The sequence below is a fragment of the Anoplolepis gracilipes genome, chromosome 6 (genome assembly GCF_047496725.1).
Source record: "Anoplolepis gracilipes chromosome 6, ASM4749672v1, whole genome shotgun sequence".
Lineage (NCBI taxonomy): Eukaryota > Metazoa > Arthropoda > Insecta > Hymenoptera > Formicidae > Anoplolepis > Anoplolepis gracilipes.
The window spans coordinates 14,890,040-14,903,270 of NC_132975.1; the positions used below are offsets into that span (position 1 = coordinate 14,890,040).

Sequence of the window (13,231 nt, forward strand, 5' to 3'; positions counted from 1 at the left end):
TTGTTCGCGTTGATGAAATTTATCATGTCCTCGCATGCAGCAGCGATATAATATCCCGGACTAGCGTTTAATCCGATTGGTGTGGCCTGAAGAGAGGAAGAAAGAGACACAGAGAGAGAGAGAGAGAGAGAGAGAGAGAGAGAGAGAGAGAGACAGAGAGAGAGAGAGAGAGAGAGAGAGAGAGAGAGAGAGAGAGAGAGAGAGAGAGAGAGAGAGAGAGAGAGAGAGAGAGAGAGAGAGATCCGGCTCTTCTATCTAATACGCTCTCAAGTGCCGTGTAATCTCAAGATGGGGCTCAGAGTGTATCTGGAAATTACGTATACGCTTCCGAATTTCATGAATTATTTAGTACCGACCACACTGTACACGTGAAACACATGTGACCCGATGTACAAACCTCAGTTTAAGCTCCGTGCGGACTTGATTTTCATAATTATGACATTCACATTCAGAATATTCGAATCAAACTGAATGAATTTGCCACATTACACTTTCAAGGGCACCCTGCGTTATATCTGATCTGTATTTTGATCTTCTCAAGCGATGAATTTAACGTTGAAATGTGAAACCTTTCATTTCTTACATGAAATTAATAATCAGATTTTATATTGCTATAATAATCATTAAATCATATACGTTATTAATAGTATATACATTTCCCGATGATATGATAATTATAGAAATTATGGAGGAATTATATTACCGAATGAATTTTAATTAGTTATAATAAGAAGAGCAATCTACCTCGATCCTTTGACAAATATCAGGATGTATGGATCAATATCTAAAAACACCCACACACGTTAATTTCTTCATTTCTTTTCGTTTTGTAAATCTTTCTTTTTTTTTAAATATTCATTTGATAGTTATTATCGCTACAAAGATAAAATATATATTATATAATATATATTATATAAATTTCACATTTGCGAGCGATTTAAGCCCCAAGTATCTTATCCATGAGTAGCAAACATGAAAGCGTAGACTTTGTGCGAGCTTTCGTGCAAGCGTAGCGTTAATAAGTAACGCGACGTTTGTACGATGGCGGTTAAGAATAATGCCACTTTCCGACCTCATTGCAAAGCAGAGGGCTTAATGCTTTCCCCAAGTGATGTCTCTTCAACATTATCCATACCAGCAGTCTTAAATACAAAAATAAATTTCTATTCGCGACGAGCCGTCGAGAGCTATATAGCTTATAGTATTTTGCTTTACATGCTTAATGAATAAGCGTAATTGAATAATCGGGCTTTCGGACAAGATCCAAATTTCTTTCCTTTCCGTCCCGCAGACTTAGATCTGGCTCCCGTCCATCAATTTTTCAGACCCGAACCTGTCCTTCACGTAGGTCAATGAGACAGGTTTCCGGATGGCTGGTCTCATAAATACTTCGTGTCTAGCGGACATTTGTCATACATACACAGACAACGTTACAAAGCCTTATTACTGGCCGACTTTGCTTTGCAGATGCGGTAAGATTTGCATGTGCCGGCGTAAAGGAAGTACGGGGATTGCCAGGGGAATAGTCGGGGGGGGGGAGTGGAGGGGGGGAGGAAGGGACACGGAGGATCTTGTAAGCGAATAAATTGTAAAGCGACAACCGTGTCACTCGCGAATGAAAAAAAAATATGAAAACAATTTTTTTCTTTTTTTTTTTTTTTTCAATACTCTAGTGACCCTTCTCTCCTTGACTGATTTCGCAAACAAAGTCTGTCAATCTTTTCGGCAACCGAAAGAAATTCGACCAAGAAAATCAAGTTTGACACGTTCCCTGCGGGAACGCTCTAACGACAGACAAAAGTAATCCGGGATAGTAATAGCCAGACGATGACTGTAGCCGGATACGAATTTTCGCATTCCCGTAGGCTTTGCGGATTTCCATTTCGAAATGAAAAAGAAAAAAAAAAAAAAAAAAAAAAAAGAGAAATTGTGTTGCTGTATTATTAGAACATTCTGATTACATGTATGAAATAATTCCTTTTTGAAGAAAATTCTTGATTATCTTTTTGTTTAATTTTTATGCACCAATCTCTCTCTCTCTCTCTCTCTCTCTCTCTCTCTCTCTCTCTCTCTCTCTCTTATACACCAAGTAATAAAAAACCTTAAACATTTGAACAATATGTTATATTTTTTATGGGTATTTGAAAAATATTTTTTTGAGAATATTTTATATACATTTTATCTTCAACCTGGATTAAGATGACCCAGATTATGAGGTACGATTCGAGACACTTTTTATTTCGAGATAATTTTATGCAACAAATCTGAACGCGATGGTATTAGTTCCTTTTGCGCCGCATGTACAACGAGTTTGCTGTAGCGAAACGATAATTAATCAGAGAAGCGATCGAGGTCAGATTCTCGCGATATTCGCTCTTCACCATGTCTACTTTCAATCTGAAACTGCACAATTTTCTGATGGAAATAATGGGATCATGCCTCACGTCATACGCATAATACGAGAAAGAATTAATGAGCATTAAGGCACCACTCTAAAAGTTATCAGTCCTATCTCTGAAACGCGTGAGAGAAGTTTTAAATTTTTGATAATACAATTACAGTGGCAGCAGAGCATAAATGGAATCTACGAGGTGGGATACGCAATATCTTTGGTAGCGCTATTGCTTTCCTTAGGAATTCTCACGTACTTCCGGTAAGTTTTAAATTTATTGACATTGTTATTATCTTCGCTACGTCGACAGAATAAATTTGTATGCACGTTAATGCGAGAACTTTGAAATTTAGCTTTCGAGATATGTTTGAATTTAATCACCGAAGGAAAATAAAAATTTTTCGATAACAAGATCTATTATATTTGAAAGATTGAAAAAAAAAGCTTTTAATAATGACTGCGCAACACAAAGCACATTACAGTTTTTAATCTAATTCTAGATACATTCAAAAGCATCATTTTATATTAATTACTATATATATTTATATTAATGCTGACAATACAGGAAAGAGCAGTAAATTCTATTCAAGATATTGAACTAGCTTTAGGTAGCGGTTCAATTTAGACGAGGATATCTTAGGATATCCTACCTCACAATTGCCTTTTCTCAAATCCTTCTTTACTATCCTAAAGCAGGAAATTAGGGTTTCAGAGACGCAAAATTAAACCTTTTTTTTGCACAGATCACTCAGATGTGCGCGGATTACGCTACATATGAACCTATTCACCTCGTTCGCGATCAACAATGCTCTATGGCTGATTTGGTACAGATTTATAGTAGCAAACACGGATGTGCTACTTAACAATGACGTATGTATTAAAAATATAATAGGATATTATATACTATGGGTAAGAGAAAATGTATAAAAAAATACATTAAATTTAATAGAAATCTATTTTATACTCGAAAACTTGTTATTAAAATTAAAGGAGCATCTCTGCTATTATTCTTAAAACAAAAATTTTTTCTTTCTTTTTGAATATATATATATATATTACATTATTATCCATTTATAAAAATAAAATCTACATCAGCAATGGAAAATATATGTAATTGCAGTTAGGAAAATTTAAAAAGAAAGCAATAAAGAAATGAAAACATAAATATATTAATCAAAGTGGTCGTGCGACACCGAACTAAATGTAAAACATTCTTCGACAATACATCGTACAATGATCATAATAGAATCGTGAAAAGTGGCAACTATATATTTGTAGCCATTAAAAAATGAGAGGGACTATTGACAACATCATTAGAAAATATCGCATTTGAGCTGGATGAGCACAATTATTCCGATTGACTTGGCGAACGAACGTGACTTGTTTGAGTGACTTTGAAAGGGACGTTTATGAACTGGATCGTGCTTTACAGATACCGTGTCGCGTCCTGCACACGTTCCTTCATTACTTTCTATTAACGAACTACGCCTGGATGCTCTGCGAAGGCTTCTACCTGCACACGTTACTAGTGAGCGCATTCACCAGCGAGCACAAATTAGTCAATTGGCTGATGGGACTCGGTTGGCCGGTGCCAGCTGTAATCGTCACCCTGTACACAGCATTACGCGCATCTAGCGACGATCCCGCAGACACCGAGCAGTAAGTACTAATTCATCAATCGATAATCCCTTGAGAGAAATGCCGCGTTACCATGAATAAAAAAAGTTCTTTCACGCGAAATATATAGATGGAAAAAATTAAAATTGGATAAAAAATATCGAATTTTAAAGCAAACGAAAAGGAGCCTTTATCGCACATACGCAAAATACGCAGAAAAAAATAGGATTATATGTTATACCTTTTTATACCTCATTGCGTTTCATCATCGTTGAAATTAAATTTTTTAATATCATTGAGCGATTCGAGAGGAAACTATTTAGTTGTATGATTATTATTATTATTATTATTTTATGTTACATTTTTCCCGAACGTTAAAGTTTTTTTCCATTTCATTGCAACGCGTTTACGTTGTTGGGTAGATCAGTGTTTTTTGTTGGATTTGATGAAGCTTAGATATAAAACGATCCATCGATTAATATATTTTGCTCAACTTCTACTTAAATTCGACGTTACGTCTGCGGAAGAGAAGGTGAATTACATGACATACGCAAAAATAATATTCGCCCCTCGTCTCGGAATTACGCTTCTGTTGTAAGTTTAATCGCGATCGTATAAAAGCGAAGAAAACAAAGATACAATTTTCAATTACGGTTAAGTGGTGCGTGTAAAAACTTGGTTTCTAAGCACTAATCGTGCCAAATTAGGGTAACAGCTTAGATTCCCCCAACGCGATGGCGCGTTTACGATAAACTACAGGAGGTTGTGAGGGAGAGGGGAGGAAGATTCAACGAGTCTTCTAATTGGAGTGTTTGGATTGTCATTGAAAGAGACTATTGACCCGCGGCAACAGCCGACCACGGAAAGGCTGCTGGTCGACACTAATTTCTCAGCAAGAACAGCGTGCGGTTGGTGGACGGTACGTGACGGTAAAATTAGGTATGTCCGCCACCGCCCACGGTAACTAAAGTGCGTCGAGGTAGAAGATCGAAACCGCGGTGCGACAATCGCATTACCGCTCCATTACATACAACAGCCGGACGAAAATATGTCGATATACTCGTATGTATCTCGTATATCGCACGCTTGGTCCGAACAAAGTAGCGGTCTTCTGCACTCGCCAAGCAATATCGAACAAAATTCACGCGTATTATTTATTAAAATAAATGCAAATTATTTGATAGATAAGGCTCTTTAATGTTTACAAACACGAACTTTAAAATCGGAGCGATTAAGAGCCGAACGTGGATCACTCAAAAAACATGATCTTGCAACTTGAACAAAATTTTCTAGGTGGGAAAAATTAATCGAAGATAAGATAAATTATCAGCAAATACTGTGATACTGCATATATTTTGCACTTAATCAATTTAAATGACAGAGACAGAATCTGTATCTGTCAAGGACAATTACATTTGTGATTAATATTTGGTAATGGGATTTAAATTTTCTAGAGGTATTGCTAGAATGTCGTTGTTACAAATTCTATACGTGACAAACAATATTCCAACAGATACTAAAAGTAGCGATAAATTTTAATTGAAACATCTAGAAATCTATCTACATTAGCAAAATATTTTTTTGAGCGATGGTAGTGCGTTGATTTCGCAGATAATAATTTTTCTATTTTTCACATATTTTTCTTGGTGTATTTAAATTCTCATTTTTCAGAATTTTATGAATTCCACCCTAAAGAGACGTAGGCGAGAAAAATATCGGGGCAAAATCGAACCCGAGTCTTTCGATATTTTAATTCATAAAATTTTGAAAAATAAGAATTTAAATACACCAAGAAAAATATGTGAAAAATAGAAAAATTATTTTTAGCGAGATAAAAAGAGATTTGTAAAATTCTCAAAAATGAGAATTCAAATATAATTAGATCTAGTTGGTAAATAGACCACCAAAAATACATATCTCGTGCAATTATCAGAAAATAATTTTTCTGCAAAATCAACGCACTATCATCCGCGTTCGGCTCTTATTGTTAGACCCTTCGATTTTAAAGTTTGTGTTTATAAAATAAATGCGTTAAGCTAATACAGTTGGATGAATAATTATAATAAATTTCGTTAATTTTACTTGATAATATAATTCATTTATCTCCGACTCGATCTGTCTATGTTGATACATAAAATTATCGCGACAAAATCATCAAATAAAAGATAGAAAGTCACGCGAAGAATATTTAAAAAATATTAAAAAGTTTTCTATTTACTTTATACGTTATTTTTATTAAACACCGTAACTCTTTCATTCGTGACGTGTCACGTAAGGAAGAAACAGTATACTACGGATCCTTTTTTTTCTAAAACCTTTCTAAATCTCACGTTCTACGTTTTTGCGCGAAACTTCTTTATAACCGACGATAGAGAGATCGCCTTACATAACTTACTGCGGAAACTTACTGTGGAAACTTTTTTTACTGTAAAAAACAAACATGTAGCAGTATATAACTTGGTATATCTGATCGTCTCTTTTGAAACATAAGGTCGCTCTATATATATATATATATATATATATATATTTGTATATATACAGAAGGATGCAAATTTAACAATAATAGAGAAAATAGTAAGAATAAGATAGAGAAATATATTTTCATATCTGTCGGGATAACAGTATAATTTATATTTTATGTATATCCCTGCTCTCTCCTCTTCTTTTTCAGAAAATTTGATTTGAGATGTAGCTTTATGGAATCTCGTATAATATTTACCTTTTACGTGATATTATACGAGTTATTACGTTTGCATATTTTTTGCACATCGCGATTTAAGATTAAGAATAAATTTTGATTAATTAATTTTACACACATTTAAAGTTTTTTTTTTTTTAGATAAATACAATTAGAAATTTAAAGATGGAGATAAAACATATTGTTACTTCTTGCAAAATATTTCACGTTGCCGCTTGTTTTTCACCCTGTACACGAGAAAACCCTCGAGAATGAATCAGCGTTTTCGAGTACCATCGTTACTTTAGAAAGCAAGGTCTTGTCTAAAAAGGTTGCCGGTCTACTTTTCTTCTATAAAGAACGACTCATCAGGGATAGTAGCGCCTCATCCGATGTTTTATGTAGCGTTCCATGAATTTCGCTTCGTTAGCACCTGTATTCTACGCGAAAATACATCGTATATTTATATACATAAAATTTTAAAAGCCGGGTAGAGAGAAGACTGGAGGCGCATATTTGATGAAATTAATGAAAGCGATCCGATGAAAGCAATCCGTGTCGTGCAATTTTGGGGTCCGTCATGGTCGATCGCGCTGTAGTTGAATGAAGCCACGTGGATTGCGGCTGCACATTGTCGCTTCGCTTCAAAACTTTCAACGAGGGAGAGAAGATTGAATGCGACACGGTTCGCTGAAAAATTTTAAGTGCATAACTATGTTTAAGTAATTGATGCAACTTTGTTCAGCCGCGCGTGCGCGTAACTTTAAATTATATTATTTATTAAAATTAATGATCTCTCTCTCTCTCTTTCGCACAAATCTTCTGCACATTGATAACCTAATCGAATTATTCTCGCTACATGTGTTGCTATTTTAATCGATCGATTCTGATTTCGCTCTCTGTATCCATTAAATGACTATTTATTTATTCACAGTACTATTTGTATCTATTACGTTATTAATGACCACTTAAAATTTATCGTTCGTGGAAAGGAGATACTAAAATTGTTGCTCAAAGACTATATTCTGACACGGCGTGTGCCTAAGTAAATGAAATAATAATACGAGGGGAGATACAGCTGGCACACTCGATCTTTGTACCAGACAGTACCGGAAACATGCTGCGCGAATATGCATACGAATAGCTTTACGAGCGACATAGATTGAAACATATCGGAACATTGATGAAATAAACTACTCGATAACGAGGCTACGTATCGACGTTACGTTATGAAGCATCAAGTTGACGTAAACAATATGGTATTGAAAATGAATGTCGATTCGATCGTTATCGTTGCGGAAATTCTACGGAACGTTCGCTTACAAGATAACACGAGAAGTGTCAAGTTTCTTTATTTAAGAGCACAGTTCCCCGAGTTATAATATAATAAAATAAAATATAATAATAGCGCAATAATAACGGGTGGAGATTGATCGAGAGTCATTTCTGAATTTTTCTGAAGAAAATCTCATATTTCAACAAAAACGAGCACGTGTACGGGATATGATTTATATCCGTCATTTCGATGTATAAGTGCAACTCGTATATTATTACCGAAGAAAAGATTTTATTTTTATTGCCGGAAGGAGAGGGAGAGAATCTTCTCGCTATCGTTTCGATCCAACGTCAGCATCCACTGGTCTTCGCTTGGCCGTCTATTTTCGTCGATGTATTTTTGCAACATACTCTCTATATCACATGGTAAATGTTTTATAACCGATCGTCAGAGTGACGCAATATACCTAGTATACCAAGCTCTCCAATCTTTCTGTTATGTGAGTGAGTGTGTGTGTCTTCATTTATCCTGCACATTATTTATTACGAAAACCTCGCTGCGAGAGCTTTCCTCCCTTGACATTTTTCATCGTCTTCCTATCTAGTTTGTTAGGATAGAAACTTATAGGCATTAAGCGTCTACGCGACGCGGGTACGTTCAATTATATAGAAGAATCACTGTTACGATCGATCTTTGGTATACACGAAGCTACCTTTCATACTTCCTGTTTTCTTATTAATAACGGCATTAATATGATCGTATCTCGACGGAACCATATGTGATCAGTATTTCGATCTATCGAAGATTTCCGAACTCCCTTCGAGGAATACAGAAACGAGCGATAACAATAAATATTTCATCAATCTTCTTTCATGTCAAATGTTTTATAAATTACAAAATTTATTGTACACAGTGTCCGGGAAATTGCCCGCAGTACTTCGGGAGGTAATTTGGGAGCAAAAAAGAAACAAAAAAAGCTATATAAACATAGATCTGGAAATAAGTCGTTTCCGAGTTATAGCCACTTTTATGTTAAAAATATCGTAATTTATTTTTCATAATTTATTTCACAATGCTGTAACATAAATAACTTTATTTCGGACTTTTTTTGGCGTAACCCAAGATGCACCATGAAGAGACATAGTCTGAAAATTTTCGCACCTATGTTTATATAGCTTTTTTTGATTCTTTTTTGGTCCCAAATTACCTGCCGAAGTACTGCGGGCGATTTCCCGGACACCCTGTATATTGTATTTTGTTAGAAAAATCAGATTACCATTTTTATATTTGTCTTTTAATTGTTAACGTAACTGTTACAATAGAAACGCACATGTCATGAGAGAAATAAAATTAAAGTCATAATTAATGTTACAACAGAGAGTGTTGTGCCTCGGTGATAAGACTTTTTCGGATTTTTCGGGATCGTTGATGGATTAGAGTTAGGAAACTCGAAATCTGTTCCAGGAAACTCGAAGACGTTTTTTGGAATTTAAGACATTTTCTTACAAAATGACTTGGTTTACAGAATTCACTCGTACTTACATTTGTTCATGTATTCTTGCTCCGGCGTATGATTCACGACGGAACGTCTAACACTCGTAATTCTTTGATTACTAATTGTAAGACTGTTCCGCTTGTTTTTCTGGATGTGCTTAAATATCCGTCTTTTCCTCGGACGGAAGTCTCAAGAAAATATTTCCACAAACAAGTGTTTTATTTAAAACGCATTTTCATGATCTTTTAATTTAGCGCGTAGCTTGCTATGATAACGTTTTGTTCGTCATACTTAATCTTACTTCGCTATGTATTATTGCAATATATTATCATAACGCACTGTTATGTAATATGTGATTAAAGTGCGTTATAATTACTACGCAATATGTGATTGCATTCTTTATAATACTTTATATATAATATTTATAAAGAGAATAATTCTTAATCAATGTAATATTTATTATAGTGTATAGCTTTTCAGGCTATAACAAGAGTACGCAAGATACTGCTACCGCACCAATGATTTATAAAAATAGTAGATTCGATACAATTTTGATTACTGTCACGATCAGATGCTGGATCAACGAAGGCAACTATATGAACGTGCTGGTTTATCCGGTATGCGTTTCCACTATGTTGAATCTGCTCTTCTTATTCAACATTGTACGAGTTCTCCTCATGAAACTGCGCGCCGGTCCCGCCATCGGAACCCGCCCTTCAAGATCCATGCTGCAAGCTTTCAGGTAGTTGGATTCTTTATTCTTTAATCGTATCTTCCACGTCAAGTTGTATTTATAATATGTCATGTACAAGACATTGAAGAGAAGTGACTGTACAAAAGAAGATATAATGTAAGACAAGGAAAAGAAAGAAACGTCGCAGATTCTCTCCTTTTCGAGTTAACAATAAATCTACTGCACATTTTTCTTTTTAATTATGATAAATTATTAACGCAATATTGTTTCGATAAATACTCATCAATTCTTGCTTACTAATATTACCAATTATTTATCATAATAAACAAATGTTAATTTATTTTTTTTTTAATAGAGATAATTGAAATGATGAATTGATGATGCTGACAATTTGTCGTTAAACGTTCATAAAAGAATGTTGGTACCTCTAAAAATAGTTTTGTAACAATAATCATTAATGACGCTGACCTTCAATTAGGAGAGCAAAATCTGAATCTAGTATCTTGTTATTAGAGCCACATTACTTTTGGTGCCACTCTTGGGTCTTCACTATTTAGTGATTCCATTTCGACCACCGAAGAAACATCCTTGGGAGCATTTTTATGAGGTCCTTTCCGCAATTACAGCTTCTTTCCAGGTTAGTGAGCTTTAAGTTTTAAGTTACATATTTAAGCTTAAAGTTTCTCATACATAATTAATATTAAAATAAGCAAGTTAATTACATGCAATTATTACATGCAAAAAGCACGCGTGGTATTTTATTTAGGAAATTATATTGGCACATATTTTGAAGAAATACCGGGTCAGATTGTTTACATATCAAAATAAAATGCTAGTTTATATATATATATATATATATATATATATATATATATATTTTAAAACATATTTGTCATCAAAATAATAATTTTTACCACGTTTCGTGTAATTCTTCATGTAACGTGTGAAAAAATTAATTAGTGAAAAGACAATTTATTTTATGATTATTTAAGATATAATAAAAAAATATATATATTTATATATAAATAATATATAATAATATATAAATAATAAATTTATATATAAAATTATATATAGTGTTTAAAAAATATCAAGACAAAAAAAAAAGAGATTTTAACTTTGAAAATATTTACGAATAACAGACTGCATTTGAAAGTAAAAGTATACACTTTTGACTAAACATGACAGCTGTTCGTACAATGTAAAAAATACATATACGTAAACTGTATACGATATACATGCATATGTGCATATATAGCGCAGAATATTTGAAAGAACCAACTAATTTTAATAACAGACTTTTGGCACATTTCTTTTCAACAAATAAATATTAATAATTATTTAAATATGAAAAAAAAACGATAAAAAAATATACGATAGCTCGGCGATGTATTTTAAAATATACAATGAATTTCATAGACGAATATATGATAATGTAACGAAATAATTATTTCTCAATTTATTATTCTTATACTTGTGATAAGTAAAATATAATGTCATCGGGACGCAAAAGGCAGTGTTTAAAATTTTTAATCAAAACAGTGCGAGTATCGAGTAAATATCAAATTTTATACCAGATAATTGTACTTTTATTTATATACTACACCGCCAACGTAACTGCATTGTTATAATTACTTTATGTTGCATCGATGGATGCAATTTAATTGAGCGATTCTATTGAATGAACGAGTTATCTTGGATTTGAAAGCTTCCGGATAACCATTTTATATCTGAAAAATACGATTGTTAAAACGCTTATATACGCGCGTCTTGACAACCGCGCGTGAGGCGAGAAATGTTGCAACGAGCGATTTATCGATTATTCTTGCGGTTTCGGTTACATTTTCACACATTTGTTATTTACATAAGAATAATTTAAGCGAAAATAAGAATATGTTAAAATAAAAAAATAAACAAAAAATAGATGTAAATATAAATATTTATTTTTCAAATATTTTCTCTCCACAGTTTTTCCACAGACATTAATTTTCCAACAATTTTAAACAAGTCTAATTTAGTTTGTGTTAGCAATTTCACGTTAAAAATATAAATTTCCATCCTTTTTAAGAGAAATTAAGAAAAAAATGTGGAAGAAAAGAGAAAATTGTGTAACGGTAATTAATATAAATTGTTCAACTTTTCGTACAATACCATATAAGGTATAGTAAAGTGAAAAAGTATGCTATAATTTCATAGTTCATTGACGGTAAATATTTGAAAGTTAACTGAGGAGAAGAAACTTCCATATCTCTCATGCGCAAGGAATTGTAATAAATTCCCGAGTCGGGAATTCCCTTCGGAAACGTTCTCTTCGAACTCGATATATACATCAAGGTAAAATGTAATTTCTCTTTTCCAGGGTCTCTGTGTGGCTGTGCTTTTCTGCTTTTGCAACGGCGAGGTAAGTTTCCTATGACTACGGAAAACGGCCCGTTTCTGCCTTCGGTGTAATGTTATTTTCCTTTGTGGTGCCGCCAGGTAATAGCACAATTCAAGAGGAAGTGGGACGGCAACGCCCTTTTGCGAAAACGAGCCAACTCCTGCACGGCCACAACCGTCTCGGTATGCAATATCGGCGAAGCGTATAAAAGTATAAACAGAACGTCCGTTTTTGTGGTCAAATCGATTTTAAATCACCGCCTAAGCTTTTCACCTAATTCTCCGCAAGAAATAATACCCTGAGCGTGAAGAAGCAGGTTTGGATTGGAAGAAAGTGGCGGAAATTCGTTTCGCCAAATTGAATTCCTCGTCTCCGAAATCGTGCATTAATTTAACTAAATCTTTAAGTTTTTCCTACTTCTTCTTTTTGCATTCTCAACATACGTATCGTTACTTCGTTACATTCCCCGCTGAAACAAAATTAAAGGAATGTAGTATTTTAAATATTTTCTCTAAACAATAAGAGTTACAGTCATATTGTTCACTATTTCGCTCGGACGTTTAATTAATGTTTACCTTAATTATTCATCTGTATAAATAAAAGATATAATGTAACGGTAACGCGAAGCGGAAACGTCCTGAGATCTGCGTAATATTATCTCATTGTGGAAAATATAGAGAGAGAAAACAAATTCATCACA

At 33.9% G+C, this 13,231-nt stretch overlaps 2 protein-coding genes across 12 annotated transcripts in view; one reads left to right on the plus strand and one right to left on the minus strand.

The window, feature by feature from the left end:
• Positions 1-9,527, minus strand: part of LOC140666840 (uncharacterized) — a 42,973-nt gene extending 33,446 nt beyond the window's left edge. Inside the window, exon 1 of the mRNA XM_072894383.1 lies at positions 9,505-9,527. The gene's annotated coding sequence lies outside the window, so the exon portion shown is untranslated. The remainder of the gene's footprint in view (positions 1-9,504) is intronic.
• Dh31-r (Diuretic hormone 31 Receptor) overlaps positions 1-13,231 on the plus strand; it is a 108,464-nt gene that overhangs the window by 89,283 nt on the left and 5,950 nt on the right. For all 11 annotated transcript variants that reach the window (XM_072893890.1, XM_072893889.1, XM_072893892.1 and 8 more), the window contains 7 exons: positions 2,562-2,653; positions 3,136-3,262; positions 3,825-4,051; positions 10,029-10,199; positions 10,665-10,788; positions 12,511-12,552; positions 12,630-12,713. In XM_072893890.1, coding sequence (XP_072749991.1) covers positions 2,562-2,653; positions 3,136-3,262; positions 3,825-4,051; positions 10,029-10,199; positions 10,665-10,788; positions 12,511-12,552; positions 12,630-12,713 — 867 coding nt within the window. The remainder of the gene's footprint in view (positions 1-2,561; positions 2,654-3,135; positions 3,263-3,824; positions 4,052-10,028; positions 10,200-10,664; positions 10,789-12,510; positions 12,553-12,629; positions 12,714-13,231) is intronic.